The 20,024-nt window shown below is 39.0% G+C and overlaps 1 protein-coding gene across 5 annotated transcripts in view; it reads right to left on the bottom strand.

Moving 5' to 3' along the window:
- PPP1R13B (protein phosphatase 1 regulatory subunit 13B) overlaps positions 1–20,024 on the bottom strand; it is a 79,074-nt gene that overhangs the window by 48,928 nt on the left and 10,122 nt on the right. For 2 of the 5 annotated variants that reach the window (XM_057365701.1, XM_057365702.1), the window contains exon 1: positions 18,333–18,773. The exons of 1 other annotated variant lie outside the window; for it this stretch is intronic. In XM_057365701.1, the coding sequence (XP_057221684.1) occupies positions 18,333–18,341 (9 nt within the window). In that variant the 5' untranslated portion in view covers positions 18,342–18,773. Of the gene's footprint in view, positions 1–18,332; positions 18,774–20,024 lie in introns of those variants that run through there. 2 more of the 5 variants (XM_057365704.1, XM_057365705.1) reach the window with 1 other exon arrangement.

Here is a 20,024-nt window from a genome sequence, read left to right as displayed (position 1 = left end):
GGGATGAGAAATAACTGCAATCRATCTCCTTATTTCTAAACACCTTTCCTCACATCCTACTCACATTCAAGCTGCGTAAATTTCAAGTTCAGGACAAAATTTAAAGTCCAGTGATGCCTTTAACTGCATYAGTAAAATTCACAAAGGCAGTGCAACCAACAGACTTCAGTTTGCAAGGAATACAAAAATGAGCAAAATTTTCTGCCAATATGTAGACTTGTGAAACCAACAGTTTCTTACTGTACTTTCAAATTTGAAACCAATTCCCTCCRTATGGCCAGAAAAGAATCCACAAAATTGGGAGTAAGTCTCAGACACTTAAAATGTAAAGTATTCTTCTACGGGCTACTAACAAACATTAAAACCTTAAATTTTACTACTGGAAAACTCAAGCCTTCATAAGGTTACTTAAAAATATGAACAACCTCATATTATTTATGATCAACATTTTTGATTTTGATCAAATCTGAAAATTTTATGTTGCCTAAATGTACTTCAATATACTTATGTCACAAAAGTATTKTTTTCAACAGCTCATATGCTAGTTCCATTAACTACCTACTTYGCAACTGTTGGGACAAAAAAGAAAYGGATCCACTTTGAGATCCACCTTTACCATGCCCACAGAAAACACAACCAGGAACTTGTGAGACAATAATGGTGCATAAAATTACTCCCCTTGCTGAAGCAAAGAAATCGTTTTAATTAAGGAAAAAAAAACACCTACAAGTATTTAACTCCTTTTATAGAAATGCAGTAGTACAGATTTAAAAGGAAACCTTAAAAAAAAGTCAGAAAATCTTGTTTAAGGCCTACATGTTGTGATGGTTTAAAGAACTGACAGAACCAGAGATTTCCTCTCAGGACTTCCAGCATTGCTGCCTTTGCCCCCTTCATGAGTTGTCATTTGTCACAGTAGGTGTTCAACAGGATTCAAATTATTTTAAAAATCTAYACCTACCTAATATTTATTTGCTGAGGGGATACTTACGACACTTTCTTTTCTTTGACATAAAATGATCTACAGCATCAATTGTAGACCTGGAATCTGAAGGTTCTTACTCCTGCAGTGGTAGGCTTTCTGTAGTGCAGTAAAATAAGCCACCAGTTTTTTTAAAGGAAGGAAACAGCAACTATCAACAGCAAGACAGATCCACAAACTATTAAATGAAAGCTATGTAGTAGTTAACTGAAAGATTTAGAGAGCTCTAGGAAAACAATACCTAATGAAAACAATAGGAACTAAAAGTTCACTTGTGTAAACAATGAAAACAACCCACAGACTCCACAGGCTGTGAGAAGCAAGGTATCAACAGGTCTAAAAAAACAACTGATGTATCAAATGTWAAGTTTCTATCATCTGCCTAAGACAGAAGAGTGCCAGGATCATTCAGACATTATAATCCTATATCAGATTTTAGACCACATTTTGCCATATTAGAAGTCCCAGCCAATCCACAGGAGTGAGCCACTGCCAGATCTCCAGACATTATCTTTATGAAAACTGTTAGTTATTTGTCACAATGTTGAAATGCCTTCTTTTAGATTCAGATGGTTTTGCTAAAGTCAGGCAGGAGCTGAGATTTAGATAAGTTAAMATCTAAAAGGTGGGCAGTAAACTTGTGGCTACAGAAGGGAAAAATGAGTATAGCTTAAAAGGGACAAACTAAAAAAACAAAGAGATTCCATTACATATAAGACTATTATTTTAGAAGAATATCTGTCCAAGCGCAATATTTATCATCATCAGCTAAAGCAACACAGCCTGAAGTTAGAGAAATCTATAAAACATGCCTCTTGTGATGTTTTCTGGTGGAAAATATAATTTGGCACTTGCTACAGAATGAGTTCAACATCCCTGCATCATATTATCTGGATTCCTAAATTGCTACATCTGGAGAAACAGCAAGAGACCTTGTTGCTGCTCCTTGACGCAAATAATTCTACCAAAGGACTATCAAGACACCAGTTACCACATAAGAGACTTTGGAACAGGGATAATTCTAGGTACACTGACAAGTTCTTGCTGAGCACATTTCTCCATCAGGCAACATAGATTAAATATGGAGAGACTGTTATTCGTCCCAAAACAAGGCTTTGAAATCTTGTTTTCTTTCACTGTTTAGAAGACAGTGGGCCATATCCTATTTTTCATGATATACACAACTACTATTAAAAGGTGGAAGCTGGAGGTTCTTCTTGAAAGATTCAGCTCTAATCAGTTCATACTGGATTTCCTAAATCCCTTACAATGTTCATGACGACTCAATACATAACTTCTTGCCTTGCAAATTAGTATATATGATTTGTTACAGGATAGGTCTTACCACCTATCAAGCAAAAGCAGAAGACTGAACTTGAAATCAAGCAGCTCTGAAGAAATTCCAGAGCTTTGTTTTGATACTTGCTGTCTTCATTAAGGATACTCTTTTATCTTCTGGAATATTTTTTTTCTATGAATCATAGAATGACAAACCTCATCTAGTACTGCCAGCCTAATTTCAATGAGATTTATCTAAAGCAAATTGAAACAAACCAATAAAAATTAACTAGCAACATTTTGGGCTGATTATTAATTAAAAAGTAAAAAAAAAWTCTAATCTATTTAAGAAACTAACAAAGAAGTATTTTAGTAGTTGTTTAGGCCTATAAATTGAGAATTCCTTAAATAATAGATTCCTACCAAACTCYCAGAAAACTGAAGCAGTTGCTCCATTTGCAAATGCACAAACCACTACTAATATACAGGAAAYGTTAGAAGCTCAGAGGACAGCAAGACTCCAGATCAAAATGAAGCTGCACTGGTGCAATGATCTTGCCATTTGTCCATAAACTCCAATAGTTCTATTTCATAAAATATGAACATGATGCTCACAGTTCTATTTTTTACATCTTCAGGTCAGGGTCCTCCAAACCAAACGATTCAGAGTTACGTGGGGAACCTCAGTACAAGGTCAGGYGGGGACCCACAGCCTCCAGGGAAAAGGAGGGAGGAATCACTGTGGCACTACAACTGCCTCTCATTGTACCACATCACAGACATAACTTACTGCTAATGTTCAGAGGTCTAAATGTTTCATATCTGACAGGGAACCAGCACACCATGCATCGAATGCATCACAAGCTTAGTACAACRGTCCTAAACTGCCCATTCCATTTTATCACCTGGTAAGATATGAATAACATTTTAAAAATGCTATTAAATATTTTACTCTCCAAATCATTAAGGAAGAGTGACTGAAGAAGAACATGACTGTAGTGCTGTAAAATTCACAGTACACACAGGTGAACTGGCAATAAATTAAAACCAAAACTAAATTAATTCAAGATGACTCAGMTTCAGAGATCCTTTTATTACATAATAATCTCAGTTTTCCAGTCAGGAAGAAAAAAGTTGCGCTCACTAAAATGAAAGGTTTGAAAAAAAACCACCCTACCCAAACCAAAGAACCACTCAAAAACCCAAACCAGAAAAACCCATACACACATAAATCCCCCGGAACCCCTAAACTCTACAAAAAACAGACACCCTCCACCAAGACTCAAGAACCAGATCACAGTTAAGAAAGACAAAAAAAATTTAGTATTTTACTTTTATTAGGTGGAGATATGGAGCCAAGTCCTATTCAAGCTTTTTTTCAAATTGGTATTAGCAACATTTCAATTTACYTATAAAGAAAGCTCAGTCTGACAACACCAGGCAAAACTGATGAGCAGAGCTCAGCCCAGGGGTTTGAGTCAATTTTCCTGAAAGAAAACAATCTTTAAAATCCACATGCAACAAAAGTGTCCCACTGAATTTGTATCACAGAACTGAATGTTCTCAAACTATTMAAAATATTTTKGCYAAGGATAAGGACAGGGAGGTGCTGATGYTTCTACAGTCTTGTGTTTGACCTTGTCAACAGCTACAGCAAAGTCATCCAAAATCCACTGAATTCCAGAAAAGCCTGACCTACCTACTGCACTGGAARTTTATCCCATTGAAAAAGCACAGGATACAAAGACAGGCATTTGTATCTTTTCTTTTACAAACTTTTCAACAAAAAATGAAAACAACACCCCATCAAACAAAAAAGTAAACCACAAACCATAACAAAACCACTCAACATGATATTCTTTCTAAAGATCACACTTTTTGTCAGATAATAAAGGTGATTTGCAGCACTGAACATAATTTTTTCATTTTAGAAACAAGGAACTATTTCTACAAAATCTGTWAACACACAACCATATGTAGTGTTGCAAATGGATTCAGTACTATTCTTTCTTTTTTCTTTTCAATAGAGTTAATGCAGAAGGTACTGGCAACAGCTTTCTCTTACTAAGAAGGAAGTATTAACAAAATACTGATTGTTTAGTGCATTGCTTTCAGGGAATACCAACCTAATGTATAAAATCTTAGATGCAAAGATGTAATCTGGCTTGGTAAAAMAATACTAAGTGAAAAGTGAATACATCCCTGGGGATTCAATCAGCAAGCCAGCAGAATTTTCCTTCCATAAGAGTGTAATAACTCCTTCCAACACATTTCTTTAGTTTTAAGGGAGCAGATTTAAAAATTAAAAGCTACTGTTTTACCCTCAGACACCCACTTTGGTTGAATCAAAAACTATTAATATTACTATTAACTACTATTAATAATAATAATAAATCAAGCTATGGCAAAGTAAAATAAAAAATTCCAGACATTTCATTTACAGAAGAAACTCATATAAGGCAATAATCCCTGCAAGTAAAAATCCCACATACAGACACACTATTTCATTATAAAGATTTATTGTTCGGTTTTTAAAAAGAAATCCAAAACCGTGTAATATTACAGCAAATAAACAAAAACCAGTGTTATCCCACCTTCCTTTGTAGAATTCTATCCTTGGTCCACTGTTTAGAGTGAAGTCCAGTCTTTTTTCGTAGCCAAGATTTCCTTTTTGATGTTTTTACAATATTCTGAAGAACCATCCTTAAAATATTCTTCATGTGGACAGTTGTAAACAGCAGCGAATATAAAAATATTGTGTAAACCTAAAACCTAACAACAGTTCCTGTGCAACAACTACAGTGAAAAACTACTTAAATGGAGTATTTTTGGTCTACTGGCACATGAATTCAGGCAGTAATGACGAGCAGTGATAAGATGTTCTAAAGAAACAAGACAGGCCACAGTTGTGACAGGAACAAGATAGGCTAGATCAAGTTTCACCTAATTAGGCAAGGTTGCAGTAGGGGAGTTCTGCTATCCTCTCATTGTGCAATAGCAGTCCTTGTTGCTATTAGAATAATGACAAACAGCAAGTATTTATCTCAAATTTATTTACATATAAGGCTCTGACTGTCTCAAAAGACACAGAAATGATTTTCCTGTTGAAGAGGGCAATGACAGGAGCAGAAGTCCTAAGAGCAAATGATCCTAATAACTGTCAAAAGACATTTCCATGACACATTTTCTTAAATTGAAAAAATGTTTTAAATGGAGTAACCAGCTTAAAAACAACTCCACCATATATTTATGCCTAAAAGTACTAGAGTTCAAGCACTTACTCCATTCTTGGCAAAGTCTGTCTTCTTGCTGGACATAATTCAAGCAGCAGAGAAYACAAACTGTAAGCTATGTTTCTGACTCTCGTCATGTCAAGGGACAGCAAATRTTTATCATCATTCCTGTCAAYGAYACACAGGATCGGGAGTGGGGAACAGGCAGAGTGGTGGCACCAACAAGGCATTTAGTCCTTACTCTACAATTGCAGGAACAAAGCATATTCTCYAGCCTGAGAAAATGGAGAGGAGGGACTCAAGGATAAATACAAAACCAAAACAAACCAACCCTATGGAAGAKCAGCAAAACCAGATAACCCATCCCTCTCAGAGCTATGAGCCACATTTTCTGTGTAGCACCTCACATATTAACAGGCAGAAGAGAAAAGTAAGGAGCATTCAATTTTGCTTGTGAGCCACAGCACTTTTACTTTACTCTTCCCTACCAGCAACAACAGAGCACACAAAACTAACAAGACAATGTATTTAAAATGCTGCAATATTCAGAAATCAGTACYGTCCTCCCATTAGGCATTTTGTCACTAACAAAAACATTCTGATCCCATAGAGTATTCTTCCTTCCTCCTCTGTAAACACGTACCATGTTAAGAGATTTATTGAGAATATCACTGGTAAAATAGTGTCAGATCCTTTAAATGCTGCAACTTACAAAAGTTAACCTGTTAGCAAATGAGAACATTTTAAATAAATGTAACTCAAGGTTGTTTCTTAAAAAGGAAGGGTTGTTTTGCTTTAGGAAGGATGGAAAAAATCTAATCTCGTTATTCTCCAAAACCAGATTGTATCTTGATCTCCCAGAAAAACAAACTATCACATGAATAAATATTTGAGAGGAAAAGCWGGGTCTACTTTAACACATATTGCGCCGCTCTTTCAACTATAGCTGCAGTCTGAATTCCTCTAAGCTGACCCCCAAACTTTTAAAATCCATACTTAGGGAAGGCAAGACAGACACGCAGACCAGAAGTATATGGGAGGGTCGAACACAAAAGCATGTAATCTTGATTGGATAATTGGGTTCTTTCAAAAGAAGAATAGGAGCTAAAACAAACATACGYCACTGAACTTCCCTTTCATCCTGGCATCCCTCCTGAAATAACCGCAAATATTTGTATGTAATTTGTTAAATCAGATAAATAACAAAACCAATACAAAAACAGCATAGCCCCTTATGTCCTATGAGAGAAAGTATCATCTCCACACTGAGTACCTGATCTTGTACAGGTATTTGGCTGACTGCTTTAGAGCTGTTACTGTCACACGGGCAAATACAGATGTATGTATTAGTGAGATAAGAATACCACAGCCTCCAGTTGCTTAATATTTCAGCCTCAAAATCCTAAATTAAAGAAGGGGATTTATCTTACTAAAATTTCAAGTAGTTTTGAATGTTCTAAATTAATGGGGCGAGGTACATGCAGTATTTCAATGACAKAAGTTATACTCCTATATTAAATGCAATAAAAGCCCATATAARATCCAAGAAGTCTTGCCCTGTGCGACAAAGCTCATATTTAGCAAATCTGTACACCTGCAGATTATGTAAATCACTCAGTAGGAAAGTAAATGCAATCTGTGATCCCATTAAAGCACTTTGACATGAAGACACTCATGATCTCTGAAAATTACATGGAATGACRTAGGAAAAAAGATAGAAGGGAAAATTCAAAAGTATAATTCCCTAAAATGCATACAACTTTACATCAAATGTCTACACCAAATACAAAGCTAGGGATGAAAACCRGTAGATGTGAACAGCTAAGAATACTTAGAGCAGTCATGAACAAGTAAGAAGAAAAGCAAAGGTTCAGTAGGAATATGACACCATACTGCATGCAGGTAGCAGTAAGTTTAAATGACAGMTTATTTGTTTTAATAACTTTTGTTTCACTTTGCCACCCTATTTTACTCTCTTAGTATTGTCACTTCTCTCATCTTGCTATACAAGCCACATTGTAAATGCCTAATGTGCAAACATGCAATTTATTTATTTTAAACATGCTTAACTACAAATTGCAAGAGGCTGTCTAAGCTAAGCTTTTCCATATTTGTGGAAAATTAATCTAAACAGATACCTTAATATTACTTCCAGATTAAAATTAACTTCTTATAATTTCCATCCAAGATTTAAAAACYGCAAACACCGTGAGTTTTTTCTAGACATTCTCTTTCTGTTTCTATGGTAGGACCAATCAAAAATCCATGGATCATACTGGAAAAAGTAAAAGAAATAAACCACTCATAAAAACAAAACCCCATTAACAATATAAAAAAAAAAATCAATAATTTCACAGATCATTACAAATTAATAATGCTTAATGAGACAGGTACCTAGGTTTACATATCATTTCCACTTCAGCAAACTGACAACTAAGTTTATGCATTTCTTACACCTATTTCACCAAGGTAAAAAGCATGATGTACCCTTACACTAGCAACTGTACACTCAATAACCTACACAGAGAATGATTTTTGGGGAGTGTGTCTCCTTTTGCCCATATGAGGCTAGARGGTATGGAAAAGATTTTATAATGTKCTCTCCAAAAGATGTTGGAAACACAGGGACACCCCTAAGCCCCATGACATCAGACAGCTTATTCCAGTATGACTACAGACACTAATGTATAAAAACACAGATATTGACATGACAACATTCATATTTTTGTTTTCTTTYATGAATTTGAATTTGTCTCACAAGAAAACTGCACTACTTAACCAGGATCGCAGAAATACTTTGGTCTCTACGTCAGGTGGGGAAGGAAGACATATTCAGACACTCATCCCTGAGCACTACAAGACAAGAGGCTGTTCAAACTACAATGCTTGAAAAATTTCTAAATCATTGGAGAGATAAGAAAAAGCTGACCAAAAGCTTTTTGCTGCTCYGAAAAGATGAGGGCAACTACATGCAGGATCCAGATCAAGCTTACTTGTAATTTTGTGTCAAAGCTTCTCAGTTCTTCAGAGCTCAGAGAGCGAACTGAGCAGTATTTGGTAGCTTCAGATGACTGGGGGAAGGGAGCAGCAGCAAACGGGGGTAATCCAGTAATGCCTTGAAGACTCAAATCACAAAGATTTGTCAGGTTGAATGTTATAAAACACCCAGAAACACAGAAATACTATATTAGAAACATTGTACAGTTAAATCCTCTGATGTAGTGCGTCTTTTATGTTCCTTAAAGTCATTTTCCAGGTTATAATTTTGAACCATAAACACAAAAATTCCTCTATCAAAATATTGTAAAGCTTGGTACACATGGAAGTGGATCCAATTCAAAAGTACTTTATGTTTAACTAAAAATGAGCAAAACTAAAATAGTTGATACATAAATTATTCCAATGTAAATATTAAACTGGATTTCAAAGTCACACGGGGATAAAGAGAACAGTTTATAATTCAGAATGTAAACTGATTTAAAACCTTCACCACTTTACCTCCTAACAGTTTGACAAAAACATATACTACTTCACCATCTGGGCAGGGTGATGAGGAGAAAGGTAAAAATAAAGTWCTGCAGTCAGGAATTCGGCAGGGAGAGAGCACTGCAAACAGGACTTGAAATGTATTTGTTTGAGTATAAAGCTTGGACAGGTATAGCATCTTCCCATATCCAACAAGCCCTTGCTGAAGTGTTAATAAACAACAGTAAAATGACAGCTACATTGTACTATTAGCACACCAAAAAAAAAATTACCCAGAAAAAGGACTGAAAAGATTTCCAAGTGGCATGGGCTAAAATGGACTCCAATCCATGTGATACGGTTTTAAAATAATTGCATTGATCCTGACATGATTTAGAAGTGTAAAGGAGGTCAACCATTACAGATCTTTTTTCCACAATCAGAAGTACGTGATTCAGATTTGCAGCTAAAATTGACTGAAACTTAGATGACTTGGGACAATAAAACAGTACATTAGGAAATTAAGCATCAGGCATGCTGAGACATTCAGAGCTGCATGCAGAGATGAAGCTGCACACAGAAATGAGTTTCATAGTTTATTTTTACAAGATACTGTTTCAAGAATTCAGTGATCTCCCAAAGCATAACTACAGTCCAACTGCTTGGTGCCTGAATRGTAATTAACCCATTCACTCGCTTGCAGAATTATTAAAAATTTAAATTCCACGTACTTGCATTTTAAATATATGGCAGTAAAATCCAACTACTCCTCTGTGGATGGATCCAAATAGCAACTTTCGCACTAASAACCCGGTTTGACTACTTTGATGTGCATATTTGAATAAGTTAGATATCTAACATACCCATGTAGTATAAAAATTATCTTGTAGGAGTTGTAAGCAATGGCTTTACAGGTGCTGGTACTTCCTCAGTTATTTAGTCAGTTAGCAAGTTAGTTAAGCTGTCAGTGGGTAACAGTTTCAGGGGCAAACAACCACTAGTTGAACTGTTTAAACTTGTTGGGAATATATCTTTCCTACAATATCTACACCATTACAAAGCTTATCATCTTATTCTCTCTACAAAACACTAAAAGCCTGCCAACCGTTTTACAGACATCAATTATACCACAACAATGTGAAAATATTCTCTCCTTACACTCTGTCTTTTCAAAGGAAGTAACTGAGGCATTAGTACAATTATTAAAGACATATTATGACAACATTTTAGATTTAAGTAATTTGAAAACCCCTATGTCTAGGCAGAATAAATTTGGGACAGATTTTGACCAACATCCTGGTTAAGATTTTAGAAGACAGATATGCTTTCTAAAGCCTGTTTATAAAGTAGTTAGCAAAGGGGGAGGAAGAGATAAGAAAAAAAAACTGGAATTATGTCGCAAGTACCATTAGTATGTTGAAAGTATCACCTGAAGAGCACATTAAGAACACCAACAGGTGCAACAGTCTTGAAACATAAATTAGGCAAATTGCATTAGGAAACAGGATTAGAAAAGGATTTTCTCATGCAAAAATGCATTCAAAGTGTGTCTTCTCAACTTAAACTGTACGTGTTACTATAAACTAAGACTTTTTCCAGCTTCTTAGAGAAACAAAACAGAACAAAAATTTATGCAGATAAGCCTGTACTTAATGACTGTGGTAAATTTCACTGGTCCCAAACCACATGGTTTCTTCCCTTTAAACACCAGAGAGCAATGCAGGCAAGACTTCTTTCCACACATTAATGCAGCTCTGTCTAGTTTTTTCATCTAATAATAGAACTCTCAGCTATTCTCAGCTATTCACCTTAGTAGGCTTGGACAGACACATTCTGGATTTAAAGAAAACAAGGCTTGCTGGTCTCCCAGTGCCAACTGGCTCCCAAGAGATTAGAACACAATTAATTCAAATGCTGGTCAATGCACTGTGCTTATGTGCAYGGGATTTGGGACTAGAGAGATTCTCCTACATCAGCCTAGCAGAGAMCTTGGGAACTCACTGTTTACTTGTTCTGACTTCAGAGAGCAGGAAAGTTACACTTCTCTGCCATTCTGGACASAGATCTAGATGCTTTTGGTAAGAATCCATCCTAAATCCATTCAACACCATAGAGTCCTTTCAGGCTGCAAAATCCAAACCTAAACTGATAAAACTGAATACATCCTTCCTGCACTCTACACACTTCTGCCTACGCCCTTGCACTCGTTCCAGTGCTTATCTGACCCTGCATGGAGTCAGTGTCAGTGTGCTCAGCTGGCAGAGAAGTATTGGGGGGGGGGGGGAGTAACAAAGGAATTTTAAAAAAAAAAAAAAAAAAGTAAAGGCAAACAACTTCCTGCTGAGTTTGCAAACAGCTCAGCACAGAAACAGAAAAACACCAGAGAGCGCCAATACAACAGAGGGGACAGCAGGGATGCAGGACTTCAGCAACCCCTGCAGTTACATCCACTTCACCTACACAAAACTGAAGCCTCAGTTTCCTCCCCCATTCTTAATTTATAAACAAAAGCTTAATCATGCGAATGCTGAAATCCTTTTGTCAAACTTAGACATAAGGATACATGGGTTAAATACAGTGTCTGCAACATATGCAAGTTGAGCTGAGATTGCTTCCTGCTGTAGCTRGAATTCCTTAAATAAAGTATTTTATAGCTACAGACTCTTCACACATAAATAGAATTCTGCTGCTAAGCAAAGCAGTGAACTGGAAACTAAAACAAAAATCCTAATTGTRCTTCCACTACCGAAGAACTAGGATAGAATACACTATGAATCTAGAGGATAAGGAAATAATGGGTAGAAATCAGAAGCAATGTAATATTGCAAAGTGAGGGGACGAAAATGATGGCAGACTAGCAACTGCCAGTAAAGTTTTGTTGGTTTTCCGTTTTCTATTGTGCCCCAGCGTTGTATTTGTTTCTCAAGATTTCCTCAAAGACCACATATTTTACCAAAAACCAATATCCCTTACTTTTTCCCATTTCAGAGAAAATGTAAAGTGTTACTGGGTATGCAATAAAGATGTGGAAGCTGGCGAAACCATAAGTTATCTCTGAAATAACAGCATTACCACACTGCAGAGACTTAGCTTCACCTCACTGCCCTCACCTGTTCAAAACACATTGCCTGGGGTAGAGCTCCACAATAAACTAAACTGAATAAACAAAAATACTTGAAGAGAGAGATTCCATTTGCCCATCRCCTTCTCCATTATCAATTTTAGCCAAGCAGTCTGCTCCCTCCAGATGATGTACCAACACGGACAAAAGTCACAATGCAATACACACATATGTACATGTATACTCACATACATACACACATGTACATGTATCTCTTCAGTGTTCTTTGGATACAACTAKTTTTACATTTTTAGTGAGCTGGATCAGTTTACTGAAACAAGCCATGGAATCCATTCACAGCCAATGGTGGGAATGAGCAGCAAGGAAGAGGAAGCAGCCTCTTCCAGAGCTGCAGGAAATGGTTAACCCAATTCATCCCTATTGTGAAATCTCAGCCCTGAAAGGAATTCAGCTGCTCCGACATCCTACTGCACCACAATGATAAACCTGCTCTCCAATACAGGACATGTACTTGCTTCTAAGCATGATCTAAGAAAAAAAACAGGGTGACCTAAAACCCAGGTAAAGTGACTAATATTTGAAGTTCAAAACAYTTTTTTCCCTCCACTACGCAGTTCATATTATTGCTGGTCATTTGAGTTATTACAGAAATTATGGTTTGTCCTCCAAGTACCACTGTTGCCTTTGACACACAAATCTGCTTCTGAAGGATGGTGCCCATTATTGCACAATATAATTCTATTATTGTCTGTCATAAAAAAATTGCTTGCAGAACCTCAAAACATTGAGCACACTCCACTGATAAATTGCCTAACACATTCAAGATTATTACATGCTTTCAAGTTTAATAGATTATAATGGCAGATTTCCCAACTCCCAGAAAAATGTACCAGTCTGAAGTGTTAAAATATGTACCTTAGAATATTTGTTTACCTAAAAATCTTACTATAATTTAAGAACAAATGAGATACAGGATCCAAAACTGATGGAAAAACAGTTCATAAATGTAGAAAGATTTCAAAGATATTTGGGATCACCTAATAATAAATTTTTCAATTTAAGAAAAAAATTTTAAAATCTCCTTTTGCTGGGCTCTGACACAAACCCAGGAATGAACCTCCTATATCCCAGGCTAACTCATTCATTTAAGAGGTGAATTATTTTGAGCTATCTTGTGCTGGTAATTAATGTATGGTAATAYGAAGCTTTTAATTTAAACACATAAGACTTGTAAATTCCAGCACTGAGTCATGAGGGAAAGGGACCAAGACACCTTCCCCCCACTCCCTTAATCAGGCAATAATTTGTTTCCTTCTTCAAACCTCTATTCTCAGCAACAATTTTTTTTTTTAATTTTTAAATATGCCTATAGTTTATAAGGACAAAAAAAAWTATCTAAACTCCCGTGGACATTTAAAAAGAATATAAACATGAGCTCTGATTTTAATACCAAGCATTAGACTTCAAATTCTTTAAAAAAAAGCACTGCCTTGATTCTATCCATGGGCAACTCTTGGCATAATGGGGGCTGTTCCACAACTGTGTGCATCTAAATATAAATATAGGCAAGGTTTTTTAAATAATGTATTTCACCTCAAACTTGGATTTGTTATACAAATCAATYCAGTGGAATGGAATTTTGTTGTCAAACAAATACTTGTTTTCTCTGAARTCTGCAAAGGACAACAAACTCATCTATGTTAACACATAAGAGGGTATCTTTTCCCTCAAAATTTTCTCATACATTTCAACAGACCCACACAAATCTAATAAACATAATTAAATATTCTATTATCAGAGTAGCATATGAATAGCACTTATTGTTGACATGGTGAAGCTGATGAACTTATTTTTATCACAGAATAGCCATATTCTGTCAACCTAAAAAAACAGTGACATGATCCAAAAAAACATGAAATGGCCTTTAAGCTTTGTTGCAATAAATAACTCCATTAATAATGGCTGATAAACTTGCAAATTATTCTCTACAGTCAGTTCAGATTTAYTCAGCAAACAAGGATATCAGTATTGCTGAGAATATACGGCTCTGAATTTATCACAATATATTTTATCTCCATATCACTGAAAAYTGCTCATATTAATTTGATGAAAATTCATAATATTGATTCAAGTGTATTAAAGTGACACATCTTCTTTTACCATGTATATTTGTATCAGTAGCAACCTTCCTACGGAAAGAGAACAGCATACATTGATTTAAGAATATTTTGGTTTTAAATTATAAGGAATATAATAAACAATGTCCACTTCAGACTTTTTGAGAAATGTTTGAGACTGCACATAGGACAAGTGTATACTCATTAAAAATAAAAAAGTAAACCCACCCAACCGAACAACAGAAAACTCACCCCCCTACGTTTTAATTCACCAGCTTAAAYGAAGAATAACTCCTGCATATACCCATTTTTGCTTTGTATTTTATCAGTCATATTGTCTTCATAGGTCAGGAACTTAGATATCAATTGTCTAGTCTAACATGGAATATGCATCAGCCATGGGCMTCTTCAGAGATGACTTGCAATGTCACACAAAATGAACTAGAAAAAAAAATAAACCCACTAAACATTTTCTAAACTTTTCACTCTCCCTTCTGTGGAAACAACCATCACAATTACCTGGTCCTACACATACAGATGTGTCAAGCAAGTCCTTAACTCTAAGCCTCACAAAAAGCCCCACAAGGTTCCTCCTAGATGCTTTCAAAAATGTGAATGAWGGCTGCAACCTCACTGATATTCATTAAGTTAAAGGCAAAACCAGAAAARCTCTGCTAGAACAAGCAATATCAACTATTCCTCCTAGAAGATTCAGCCCATCACAATTTCTTACACAATACCCTCCATTACCTGTCTTATCATAAAACTGATGATGTAGAGACCCTACACAGTTCTACGCCTTTAGTGTGGTGTTAGCTCATATGCTGTAAAAGAATTATAACCAAAATAAAGGCAAAAAAAAAAGAAAGTGTTGCACACGTCTCCAATGTACCTGTTCCTTACTCCATTGTATTGCTTTGTAAGTGGGAATAGTGCTTCTCACGAGTGACGTTTTTCTTGTGTGCACCCTTGTGTCCAAGGAATATGGCTAATACTTGACAGAGGAGGTAATTCTGGAACTACCATTCGAAAACGAAAAGCATTAATTGCATTATTTAAGTTTCCAACACTCCTTCAAACACAAAGTCTAAAGTACCACCAAAAAAAGCCTCTCCACAGGGGCAAATAGGCAAAAATATAATAAGCTCCTCCAATTAGGTTAAAGACTATGCAGCTGAACAAGGAGCTATACCCACAATATTTTTGCAAATAAATAAAACCGTGGTYGTCTTAACCCAAAAGATTTCCTCTTTGAAAGGATAATGCATAGTTCTAGGTTCGCACATTTTATTCCAAGAAGGCAAGAAACATGAACCTTTACCTTTCAGTGAAAAAAAACATCCCTATATCAGTGAACAAAACATCCCTATATTCAAGTCATGGGAACACTTAGCAGAGGTTATATTCAGTAAAGCATCATAAGCTCATCATACACATAGCCCTTATGTCCTGAAGGTAATGGAAGGGTTTATGATAGACATGTCTTGTCAGCAAAGCAAAGGGAAAAAAAAAACCAGGTGAGAAAACTGTAGTCTAAATCATTAATTCTTCTTCAAGCTCAACTATGTTCAGGACCAAGAATATAGTTACTTTGTATTTTTCAGAAACAGAGTAAGCAATATGAAAAAGGATAATGAATAAAATCGTTGTAAGAAAATGATGCTGAAGAACAGAGAGGGAAGTATCCCACTCACAAAAGAAACTGTAATTGATAAAAACCTCGGAGAAGTAACACTGTTCCTGTGAGGGGAGAAAAAAAAATCRTAATACACAGGAAAGGAGCAAAATAGGGACTTCAGATACCACTTCACTCTTAAAAATGGTTGTATAAAATGCCAAAAAAATTACCAATCCAAAAATGGCCCAAATCAACTACTTWAAGTCTAATAAACGTGAATCTTGAGAAACTACAAAAGTTTGTTAACATTTCATTTGTWGTCACAAAACTGTAGTGATGAACTGTTGTAACAAGTGGGTGAGTTTAGCAGTATTAAAATCTCTCCCTTTGCTATTTTATGCTTTTGCAAATTACATTAAAAAACTCAAACCCCAAAATACCCACAAACAAAAACCCAACAGGTTTAGGGAAAAAAAGCTCCCATGAGTATGAACTCAAGGGATTCCCTAATATAAAAAATTAAACCACTAACATATTTCTTCTCAGGATAAAAAATACTGAGTAAAAAAACCTAAAACATTTGGTCCAGTTCTACAGCCATGATTTCGCATTATTTTTATATATTGAGTCCAGTAAATGGAGTTGGGTTTTTTCATCCTTGTAATCCAGCTGGGATGAAAAACTGAAAGACTGAAGGCACTGTCATGAGTCCATTTAAATATACCTATTTATTTAAATGTACATATTTCTGACTGATAAAATGTCCATGACAGCATCTAAAATATCWTTAGAAAAATAAAATACTTATTATTTTAGGACATGGACTCAGTAGGCTCTAATCTGCAACATTACTACCCTTGTTGAAAGGTAATTTGTTTTTATTAAAATTCATCCATCATTTAAAAATGCTTTGAAGTGTGTTTCAAAAACACAGTAAAAAGTCTGAATCTTCAACCACCTTCCAGTAAATACAAACAACTACTACGTTTGAACAAGCAAGAAGGTAACACAAGACACTAGCAGAAACACTCAAATAGGTAAAAAGAAACTTTCCAGTAAGTCAATCACTGCACTACCCAAGTTACGACGCTAACCTGAAACCCACACATGGGTCACTAATGGGAAGTAAATACATTTGCTCTGACTTAACATGTCACTGGCATRCTGGGTTTTCAATAGGAATTTTATGAATGAGAAGCCTAAGCCAGGTTGAGATGGAAGACGAAGCTGTCACCTTGTTTTTGTTTTCACAAGCTAACACCCATACCTTCATGGCACAGGTCTGTAACTCCATGAACTTTTTTTGCTGGTTTCTAATGTGCCCAGTGCACTGCAATTCTCATCAGAATCAATAGAGTATTCTGGCACCCAGCAGCTGGAAGTTAAAGCACACATGATGGTAAAAAGCTTCTCATAATACCTGGCTTTTAAACATTATCTATACTCTTCAAYCTGAAATTTTACAGCCAGTTTGAGCTATTTCTTTTCTCCTCTCAGTCATTAAACAAATTTAGAGCAATAAAATTGTGTAAAAGATGTCTTTAATGTTCTCGGAGAGAAACATTCTGCTGCAGTGCTTTGGCTACAAACACTGCAGAGAAACGGTAAATAAAAAGCTAATTTCAACTGGAATTAGTGAAAACATGGGAGATAGTCCTTTATATGGAGTATCTCATAAAGCCACATTTGAGATCAAATAGAGTTTGAAAGAAATCAACAAAAGGAATGTGATTGTTTATTACACCGTCCCACAGGATCTTGTCATAAAACGAACAGTCATCAGGAGCAACTCTCTTCTGACCACTGCATCAGCCCACAGCGACAGGGGAGGGAAGAGGGGGGCAGGAAACGGACAGGGATTCTGTCACAGAAGACAATCAAGGTTGTTTGCAGGAATATGAAAGGGTTTCTCTTCGATAAATAAGCGACTGTTTCACAAAAGCGGTGACAGGAACCGAGGAGGGAGCCAGGCTGACACGGAGCTGCCGCCTGCGTTCGCTTGACCCCCGGCAGGAGGGCCGGAGCCGCCTGCCCCGGGACGGCTCAGCCTTTCCCCGCACCCGGGCGGCGAGGGAGCGGGGTTTGGGTGGAAAACCCCGAAACAAACAGACACACCCCCGGCACACCCACTCACCCAAACACAGCGCACCCCCACGCCTCACGGCCTCAGCGGGCTGCAGCGACCCGGGGGCGACCCCCGCGCTCCCCGCCGGGCTGCGTGAGGCGCCGCTCCGCCACGGCCCGGGGGACGCGGCCCCCGACTTGTCACGGCCGGTGCAGCCCCCGCGGGCGGAGAGGCGGCAGCAGGTCGTGCACCCCCACCCAGCCAGGGACGGCGGTGACCCGCGGCCCTACCCCCGGTGCGGAGCCCGCCGGCGTCTCCGCAGCCCCGCAGCCCTCTGCCCCGGCTGGCCGGGGCTCCGCCGAGAATGACGGCGGCGCCGCGCACCCCATCCGCCGCCGGCAGCCCCGCAGGAAAAGGCGAGGCGTCCAAGCGCCCGGCAGCGCGGCGCCAGGCCGGGGAGCGACGACACGAACTCTCCCCGTGCTCACTCACCGGCATCATCTCCGCAGCCTTCCTCACGCCGGGCCCGCCGAGCCGTGCCGGGCCTCTCCTGCCGCCGCCGCCGCCGCCGCCTCTCACCGCGGAGGACGCCGCGCTCGCCCTGGCGGCTGTGACAGGTGCCTCCCGCGCGCCTCGCTCCGCGCAGCGGGCGGAAGGAAGAGGCGAAGGCGGCGACGGCGGCCGGGCTCCCAACCCCCTTCCTCCTCCTCCTCCGGAGCGCGGCCGCCTCTCCCTCCTCCCTCCCCGGGCGCTTCCTGCTCTGCTCCGCTCCGCCCGCGCCGCCCCGCCACGGGTTAACCTCCGCCGCCACCTCCTTGCCGGGGCGGAGCCGCGCGGGGAGGCGCTCCGGGGCCGCACGTGACCGCGGGGCCGGGCCGGGAATGCGGGATTGGGACCCGCTCCCGCCTCCCGTCCCCGCCGGGACCCTCTCGCTCCCCCAGCGCCGTGCTGAGCGTGACGCTCGCCCCGCCGGTTCTTCCCGGCCCGGCCTTCTCCTCCTCCCGGCGCTGTACCGCCCTGCCCCCGGGCCGGGCCCCGGCGGGCGCCACCTCCTCTGGGCGGGCTGCCCGGGGCCGATTGCCCCCGGGCCCGGGCGGTGGAGGAAGGGGCAGCTGCTGCTGGTGCTCTCTACCCCCGGAATGCGGGGAATGCGGAGCGGCTCCGCCCGACCCGGCCCCGCCGCTGTAACTGCCCTAGCGACCCGCTGGGCGTGCGGGGGGAGGGCTGGGCGGTGACACGGGGCTCGGTGGTCTCCCGTGCTTGTGACCTAGGTCGCTTCCCAACAGCTTGTCCTGGTCTAACACACCTTGGGTAGCTCATGTCTAGCGTCACCTTCCTTCCACCGTCCCTCCTTATGAAATGTGCCTGATGTACAAACTCTGCTTAGCAGCAGGAGGGGAAGGTATTTTTGTCCTGATGTCAGACTCATGAGATCTGGTCTCGTGTTTGAAAGTGAGGTTCAGTTTCCTTCATTTTCTGGTCTCTCATTCTGTACAGCTACAACTGCAAGATGAAAGTTAACAGCTTGGAAGAAGCCAAGCTCAACTAGAAATCAAAACATCACCATATGTTAGTACTGCAACGCATGCAATGTAGACAAATTTCATATTGCTGTGATTCTTAAATCCTAATCTACAGCATATATGGACCTACCCAGAGCTCCAACTGTTTCTGAAAATGGCTGGTTTCCAGTCTTTGTTACTTTATGTGCAGAACACCGTGACAGATTTCAGCTAGGAGTGGAAAAAAAATGTTAACTTGGCAAGTTTTGGAGGAGCTTAGATAATGTTTGTGTAAATCTTCGAGAGTAAGTGATAATAGCATAATAATCTCAATGTGTGAGTCTGTATAGCAAGAATAACCTATTCATGTGAGATTCTGTAATAGATAATTGTGTAAATTATCTTAATATATACATGCATAAGATTTCACTGTGTATCCTTCTCAGTAGATTTGCAGGCGCTGGTATCAGATGTGTGACAGGTCAAAACCTCTGCCTCTTTTCTTGGAAAGGTCCAACAAGGAAAATCTATTAGCATCACAAGATAGYACTTTGCCAGTTTAACGTTATTTTGCAAATACTAATTGGAATGCTCCTTGCTGGCAATCACACTAATATTCCTCAGGTTGYTGTAGACTGTGATTCCACCTCCCACATGCAGATTTGGAAATAGATTAGACTAT

The sequence above is a fragment of the Malurus melanocephalus genome, unplaced genomic scaffold, assembly GCF_030028575.1.
Source record: "Malurus melanocephalus ecotype Western Australia unplaced genomic scaffold, MMel_1.1 scaffold_57, whole genome shotgun sequence".
NCBI classification, from domain to species: Eukaryota; Metazoa; Chordata; class Aves; order Passeriformes; family Maluridae; genus Malurus; species Malurus melanocephalus.
Note: the sequence above shows the minus strand (reverse complement) of the source record. Positions and strands in the feature narration are given on the sequence as shown.